Raw genomic sequence first — 8,741 nt, forward strand, 5'->3', positions numbered from 1 at the left:
AAAAGTACTGAAGATAGTCAACAAATCACAGAAGAGAACAAAAGGAAAAAGAGACCGAAGGGGGAAAGGCTGGAAGGGACAGACTGGAATTTGAGATGAACGGAGAAAGACTCCTGTATCTAAAGTAGACGACAAGGACGCACTGGATAGCAGAGGGAACTATATTCAGTATCTTAACCTGTAATGGGAAGGGATCTGAAAAAGAACATAATATAAATATTCTTTTATGTATGTTCTATATAACGTAATCATTTTTGTTGTACACCAGAGGGTTTACAACAGCTATAAATCAACTATACTTCAATTAAAAAATAAAAATTTTAAAAAGACAACATAAAATACAACACTGTACTTTTGCAGTGAAGGGAGTATATATCAGTTCAGTATTTATTACTAAGGGAAAGGGCCTGATTTTTTAATGCTTTGGCTTTTCAGCATTTTTTTCTTTTTTTTTTTAACTTTAGAATTCAGATCCTCTTTGTTGCTGGAACAGAGCTAAATTCTTTTAGGAAAAAGAAGTTCTTTAGGTTAAAATACAAAATATTTTGAAAGCCATTTTTGCAAAATGCAGGTTTAGTTAGAAAATAATGAGAAAACTAAAAGGGACTTACCTGTAGTGGCCTTTTTTATATACTAAGGATAAAAAGATGTTTCTTTGCCCCCAACTTCAGCTTCATTGAGGTGAAACTGTCACATAAAACTGTGTATATTTACAGAGTATGGTGGGATGATTTGACGTAAGTATTCTTTCTGAAATGATTACTAACAATCAGGTTAATATATTCCTCACTACACATCATTACTTTTTCTCTCCTTTTTGGTGATGAGAACATAGGTCTGCTCTCGGCAGATATCAGGTGTACTCAGTATTATTGACTATAATCAGCATCTCTACATTAGATCTCCAGAGCATATTCATTTTATAACTGAAGGCTTCTACCCATTGACCAGCATCTTCCCATCTCCCCGTGCCTAGCACCCCAGCCCCTGGTCAGCATCACTCTGTTTCTGTGAGTTCATTTTTTTTTTTTTTCTTAAGGGTCCCCATGTAAGTGAGATTATATAGTATTTGTCTGGCTAATTGTTTTACTCAATGGTAAAGAATCCACCTGCAATGCCGAAGACTTGGGTTCAATCCCTGCATTGGGAAGATCCCCTGGAGAAGGAAACGACAACCCACTCCAGTATTCTTGCCTGGAGAATCCCATGGACCGAGGAGTCTGGCAGACTGCAGTTCATGGGGTCACAAGTGTCGAACACAACTTAATGACCATAAACAACAGCAGTGTCCTCTAGGTTTGTTCAGGTTGTTGCAAATGACAATTTCCTTCATTCTCGTGGCTGAGTGCTCCATTGTACATATGCACCACATCTTTATCCATTCATCTGTTGGCAGAGACTTAGGTTGTTTCCATGTCTTGGCTATTGTGAACAGTGCTGCGATGAAGATGGGAGTGCACGAATCTCTTCCAGATACTGATTTTGTTTTGAGGTCAGTTAGATATTTATTCTGATCCAGGAGGGCGCTGTTTTATTGCCTGTTTCTTTCCTCCTGTAAAGTCTTTGAGTCGGGACTGTGGAACTGTGGGTGGAGACAATGGCAGTCTTTTCTCTAAATGCTACCCCTGCTATAGGACCTGAGCTCTAGGTGAAGGGGAAGGGTGCTCTCAGCTGCTTGTGAGGACTACCACCTCCTGAACGGCGCGGGGATGGGAGGTTGGGGTGGGTAGGGGCGGTGGGCAGGGGTTATTGGTGCCCCAGTATTCTCAGCCTCCATGTCTGAGGTAGAGCCTCAGTTTCAGAACAACACACACCTCTTACTATAAGCATCGTTGACATAGGAAACCAGCCTGTGGAATCCAGTGAGGCAATTTAAGACCTTTCGAACTGTGCCCTGGATCATAGAGTTGGGTAGTTAATCAGATTTCGTCGGTTTTTTCTTCAAGCTAACATCAGATGGTTAACCACAACTTCTTAAATCTTTTGTCTTTCAGATGAAAGTCTGATTCTGACAGTAGAAGAAAATTTTTGGTTACTACTTTTGTTCCTAATTGAGGAAAGCCTGATTTTTACTGTTTGTGAAGGATAATCAGTCTTCTCACAGGATTACTGAGAGGATGAAATGAGTTCTTTTTTTAATGCCTGGTGTATCAGTGGACATCCAATAAAGGGCAGCTTTTGTTTATGTTTACCAGTTTTTTGTATGCAGTGTCACCAGTTGGTAGAGGGCTTTTAATTGCCATGAAAGTAAAAGTGAAGTCGCCCAGTTGTGTCTGACTCTTTACGACCCCATAGACGGTAGCCTACCAGGCTCCTCCATCCATGGGATTTTCCAGGCAAGAGTACTGGAGTGGGTTGCCTGAATCAAAGGATTAAGATAAATCTTAATAACTGAAGAACAGCCTGTGTGGTTGCTAGAAACTTGAAATTAGGATGGGCAGTAATGATCACTAAAGGCACATGAGACTTCTCAGGACATCTAGCCTCAAGAGGAGCAGAGTAATTACTTCTGTGCATGTTTAAACAGCATCTGAATCTATCGTGCTAGCCTTGGAGTACTTTAGGTGTTATTTATTAAAGAATGATTTAGTACAAACGGACAGATGGGGGCTTCCCCAGTAGCTCAGTGGTAAAGAATCTTCCTGCTATGCAGGAGACGTAGGAGCCGTGGGTTCTATCCCTGGGTGAGGAAGATCTGGAGGAGGGCATGGCAACCCAGTCCAGTATTCTTGCTGGGAAATCCCATGGACAGAAGCCTGCCATGGGGTCGCAAAGAGTCAGAGACAACTGAGGCCACTGAGCATGCACACAGATGGGACAGATGGAGGTATGTGTTTGCCCCTGCCCCCACCAGAGTATTCTGAGGACGTGTGCGAAGTGCGGAGATGTGTATGGACTGAAAAGTGTGTATCTAGAATGAGCACCTTGCTGCTTTTCTGTGTGCCATTCAGAGCTGCTGTACTGAAACCTACCTGCTGTGCCAGTGTCACTGGCAAAGGGGAAAAGGGAACAGGAAAGTCTTAACCTTGAGGTTTTAGATATTAAATTCCCTTACTCAACCTTGACCTTCATGATGGATTAAAAGTGCAAGGACAGGCAGACACGGCAAGAATCGACACCTCTCTTTTGTGTCCAAAGCTGTCCTACAACATGCCCAGCTTTCAACCTCGTTGGCTTTGTCTGCCAGGGTGCTCACTTCCCCAGTGTACTTCAGAAACCCTGTTTCCCCCATTGCCTTAGAGTGGTTGGGATATAGTAATTCTGACAGATTCCTTTCCCCAGGCATATTAATGGTGGTTCTTTAAAAGAGGGGACTTAGTAATTCAGAGAAGCTTCCCTGATTTCATTTTTAGACAAAACCTGTAGAGAAGTGGCTCGTGTATTAGCATCCTTTGGGGGAGCTTTTACAAAATACAAGAGCTCTGGACCTGCTTCCAGAGGTTCTCATTTAATAGATGGTTGATGAGGCTGGTGTTCTTTTGAGAATTCTGTTTCTCCAAAAATTTCCTAGGAGATTTAGTCAGAATTGAGAAATAAAAAGGGGCTCCTTGTGGATAGGCCTTCTACCCCAGATGAAAGCTCACTCACCTGCTCTGTCTTGGTGAGCTAACCCTTGGTCAGAGGGAGGAAAAGTTTCTAGTCTTTATAGAGGAAATAATAGTCAACTTTTTGATTTCCCCTCTTCACACTCTGCCTGTACTAGGTGATGGAAAAAGAAGGTTCCTCTGTCCTGGTTGAAGTCTGAAAGCTTCAGTTATTAATAAAAGATATTTCCACTACAGAGAATGGCCTGTTCCCCCTAAGCCAAACATGATCTTTATTGGTTTCTAGTCTGACACCTTAGGCTGCTGTTTGCAGGGTTTCCTAAGTTTTTTTCCTTTTGTGCCATTGAGATCCTTTGGTGAGCCTATGAAGCCTTGGACCCCTTCTCAAGTTAAATACTTTAAATGTAGAAAATAAAATGCATAACATTACAATAGAAAAAAGTTATATTGAAATAGTTATTGAAGTAATAAAACTTGAACAGTAATACATGCTTCTTTACTGATAAATTAAGTAACACTAGCAGTCGGTCTAATTATTTCAAAGTAGTGATAAATGTGAAAAACTATGATGTAATAATGAAGCATCTGGTTTCTATTCGAGATAAACTCAAAGATACTGATAATACTCCTGTGGTTTTTTGCCAACATTTATAGTCAGAAACACTGCTAAATTTTATTTTAAGCTTGTGGAAATAAATATATACTTTTTCTTATCCTTGCCCCGGTATACCTGAGAATTCTATATGCTTCAGTTAAATATTGATACATTAATATGTTAGTCTTCTTTTTACAGGTGTGAAGCAGCAACTTAAGACTGTAGTTTTTCCTAAGAATGAGTTTCCCTACTTGAGTATTTCCCAAATCCCTCTTTTGGTCCTAAGGCTTACATAATCTTGTTTTTCAGCATAAACTGAGTGCTTTATCAGATTTTCTGCAGAGCATTAGCTGGATAAGCTAGATAGCTCCTTTCTGAACTCCCACAGTGCTAATGAGAGTGGTTTGATGTTACAGGAATACAAGCGCAAGTTAGCCAGAGTTTCCCTGGTACGCAAAGAACTCAGGTCCCGGATCCAGAGCCTGCCGGACTTATCTCGATTGCCCAATGTCACTGGCAGCCACATGCACCTGCCCTTTGCGGGGGACATCTACAGTGAAGATTGATGACCAGTCTCTTTCCAGGGCCCAGGACTTTGCAAGAGATGGAGACAGGTTAGGTGGATAGTGCTGTAGTGTTATTTTTGTATATTGTTGAGAGAGTGACATTAACAAAAAGAAATGACAGGTAATTTATAAAATTGTTTAAAATGTTGGTTTGTTTACTATTTTATTGGTAAGTTAACATGACTTAGTTTAAACAAAGTGAATCTATGTGTATTAAGCTCACAAGTAGTGATTATTTTCAAAAGATCTTTTTGTAAATTTTTTTGATCCAGGGCCTTGTGAGAAATTTCCATGTTTCTATTTCTTCATGTATTTTCAAATGTTTTTCTTTATTTTCTTCAGTATCTAATCAGTGTATAGTATGTGATTCCTAAAGGGTAAGAACTAATCAGGTTGGTTGAGACTTTATTATGGTATAGTTAGGACTTGATTGTAGAAGGGACTAGGTGTTTCAACTTGATTTTCACCCTTCTCCTCAACCAAAACATCAGTTCTGTGCCTCTCAACACTTTAGATTCCTTATTCCCCAGAGGTCGGTCATTTAATACTAAAAATGGATGTTGTTTTGAGGGTCAGATCAGAACCTAGAGAACTTTTCCACAACAGGTGTTTCATCCCAACAGCCACAGTGTAGGATAAAAGGAGTGTTATATAGGGACCCCTTGATTAAAAGCTGTTTAGAGTTATTTAGGTAGATAGCTATGAAAATGCTTTTGGAAATGTTTAAAAAAAAATTGACATTGTACCAAGAGAACAACTCTGATTCTGGAATCTCTGTTTGTCAAATTAAGCTCCTTTTAACATAATTGATCCCTTTAACATAAAAAGCCATCTGTGGGATTAAAAGAAGAGTAAAATAATGGTACCTTAATATTCTCTTAGCCATTTAACTTTTAAAAACAGTAGTATTTTTAGCTCTAATATCTCATGAACTCAATATTCATTAATGTTCAGTAAAGTTGCCTGGAACATTTTTAATGTTTCCTTAAGGTTTTTGAATTACGTATAAATGGGAATTAAGCAGTCCTACACTACAGGGTAGATATGGTAAATATTATATTTGTATATTTAGAATTACCAAAACAAATGTACTTTTACCTTTTATTTCTAACCCTGTGTTAGAGCAATTGCATGCTCTCCTGCTTTCTCTTTAAATCACACTGTTAAGCTGTGGATTTTGTACTCAGTGATTACTTAGGATAAACATTTTTTTTCATTCATTACATATTAGACATTTTTCTTTTTGTTGTAAGAAGATTCATCTTAGTCAATAAAACAGCTTTTTAAATCCCACAGGTCAGTTATGTCTCACTAGTCTGAATGGCTTCACTCTTTCTCAGTATTAGAAATTATAGTCAAAGTGAATTTACTATATGTGAAGGAGAAAGCCAGTATTTCATTTTAGCAGCCAGTAGTTTTCAGAACGGTGCTTTGAACGGTTTGGCCTCTCCAAAACAGACACACGTAGTTCCCACCCATACATGGCTTATATTCCAAAGGTTTTTAGTCAACTTTTGGGACTCGGGGCACATTTTTCCACAGGAACAGTAGTAATTAGGTTCCCTGTGAACACTCCCATAGAGAGCTCACCCAGGAACCTAATCCACTTAACCATGAATGTACTGAACTTGTAATGTGGTTGACAAATTACGAGTAGTAGACCCTGACCAGCATTTGTAACATCACTCTGCACTAAGGAAATGGTGTGTAGCAGCCAGACTTAGACATTGGGGTGCCTCTCTGTCTTGTGTGCCTCTGTCCCTAGGTGTAGGCTGCGTAAGGAGAAGACTCAGCGTGGGGTGGAGGGTGTGGCAAATGCACGATTATCGAAACCTGGTTATACCTGTTACAGAAGCATGCCACTTTGTTAAAGTGAAAACAAAACTTGTATATTGACTTATTTTTTAGCATCTTGACCTTATTTATGAGCTACTAAAGTGGTGACTTATTCAAAATACATTTTTGTTTTCCATTTAATACTAATTTATAAACTATGTACTCCTGGGAAGATTTGAAACCTACTAGAAGTTTGTTGAAATATTTTCACCATTTAAGAAAGACTTCTGGTTTAGATACTGATTTTAATGCCAGTATCTGCTCTAAATATTTATTATAAAAATGCATTATTTTTTTTAAAGAGCTTGATGCAATTTGTGGTAAGTGATTGTACTCAACCTGAATCCTACCCCCGGTTTTCCCCTTTGACCAAGTCTTCACAAGCTTTCAGTTGTTGGTTAATTCACTGACCATGAACACAAATGATATGGTCTGCTTTAGAAGTCTTGATAGTTAATGTGGTAAGCCTTAGCAGTAAATAGCCTTCCTTTTTAAAAGGGGGACTAAAATTTCTCAAGAAACTTTAGCTGGGTTAGCTGGGGGTACTCTAATACCAAATTCTAAATCATGAACATTTTCTTCACTGTGTACGTGAGGCAAATCATGCATTTTGAGTGCAGCTTGGCCTGGCCCCTCAAGAGAAAAGCATGTCACCATACTTGCAGTAGGCATATTTGGTTTGAATGGATACCATCACTCTTTTCTCCACAAACAGTGCAGAGAGCTGTCTGGAGTGGCAATTTGAACAGATTCCCTGGTGTTCCCTCTGCTCCTTCTATCAATACAGTAAGTAAAAGAACCACATGGGGGAGCCTGGGAGTCTGGGAAAATCAGCTGTGCTCAATAGCCAACCTCCCCTTCTAGGAAAACCAGTCCAGGTGCAGCTATTTTGGTACCTCATCTCACATGCACTCTGAATCAGGGTTTTTCTATAAGAACTCTTTCAGGATCAGCAAAAGCTGAGATGACCTGGTCATCTTGATTTGCAAAATTAAAACCAGGTTGTTGGTTGTCATTGTAGATGAGCAACTCATCTATTATTATTGAACTGTTCTGAGAAATCTTCAGAAAGAAAGCTCTCAAAAGTACAAATTAATTAGGAAAGTTAGACTGTCCTTTCTGAATTTTCCATTCAAAAAATTTATATGAAATAAAGCTACTAAACTGCTTTGTATTCTATTAAGAAGTAGCTTCTAAGTGGCAGTCTTAATAGTTGTTACACTGTATCACAGCTTTTTAAAGTGTAAACTCAGTTCTTCTCTGTATAGAAAGGGAGCATTGTGTTACTTACTGAATTTATTTATACAGAGCGTTTGTTGCTATCTGTAATTCCAGCCATCCACACGAGTCTGTTCTGAGGTGGCAGTAGCACATGGGAAGATGAAGTCTCCCTGTTTCTTTACCCCCTTTTCTTTGCTTGTATCTGATGACAATATAAGATGTTCTTAATAAAGTTTTACGTTCTTTTTGAGATGTGCAGATCATTTTTGTGTATTTGCTCAGGTGGATATGGGGTGAGGAGGGGAGATGAGGATGGACCGGGAGGGAAGGAAAGTGCTGGAAGTATTCAGCAGTGGTATGGTGGAGAAGACTCTTAAGAGTCCCTTGGACTGCACGGAGATCCAACCAGTCCATTCTGAAGGAGATCAGCCCTGGGATTTCTTTGGAAGGAATGATGCTAAAGCTGAAACTCCAGTACTTTGGCCACCTCATGCGAAGAGTTGACTCATTGGAAAAGACTCTGATGCTGGGAGGGATTGGGGGCAGGAGGAGAAGGAGATGACAGAGAATGAGATGGCTGGATGGCATCACTGACTCGATGGACGTGAGTCTGAGTGAACTCTGGGAGTTGGTGATGGACAGGGAGGCCTGGCATGCTGCGATTCATGGGGTCACAAAGAGTCGGACACAACTGAGCGACTGATCTGATCTGATGTGATCTGATGGTGGAGAAACTGCCAAAGGAAATTCCAGTTGCTTGGTCAGTGAGAACCAAACTTGAGCGAACATCAGTAGCACCTGGAGGGCTTATTAAACTACAGATTGCGGGGCTCCACCCTCAGAGGTACTGGGGTAAGGTTAGGATTACATTCCTAACAATTTGATGCTGATGCCACTGAGTTTGACAACCATTGCTCTAAACCAGCTTTAAAGTTTGTGACTTGCGTGGTGACTTAAAATTCCAGGTAATTCCATGCA

The 8,741-nt window shown here is 39.8% G+C and overlaps 1 protein-coding gene across 3 annotated transcripts in view; it reads left to right on the top strand.

The window, feature by feature from the left end:
- The window catches only part of RPRD1A (regulation of nuclear pre-mRNA domain containing 1A), a 68,570-nt gene extending 60,557 nt beyond the window's left edge, over positions 1 to 8,013 (top strand). The window contains exons 7-8 of one of the 3 annotated variants that reach the window (XM_027526342.1): positions 4,557 to 4,754; positions 7,258 to 8,013. In XM_027526342.1, coding sequence (XP_027382143.1) covers positions 4,557 to 4,706 — 150 coding nt within the window. In that variant the 3' untranslated portion in view covers positions 4,707 to 4,754; positions 7,258 to 8,013. Of the gene's footprint in view, positions 1 to 1,994; positions 2,192 to 4,556 lie in introns of those variants that run through there. The other 2 variants (XM_027526341.1, XM_027526344.1) reach the window with 2 other exon arrangements.
- The last annotated feature ends 728 nt before the right edge of the window (positions 8,014 to 8,741 follow it).

Source organism: Bos indicus x Bos taurus, chromosome 24, assembly GCF_003369695.1.
Source record: "Bos indicus x Bos taurus breed Angus x Brahman F1 hybrid chromosome 24, Bos_hybrid_MaternalHap_v2.0, whole genome shotgun sequence".
Taxonomy (NCBI): domain Eukaryota; kingdom Metazoa; phylum Chordata; class Mammalia; order Artiodactyla; family Bovidae; genus Bos; species Bos indicus x Bos taurus.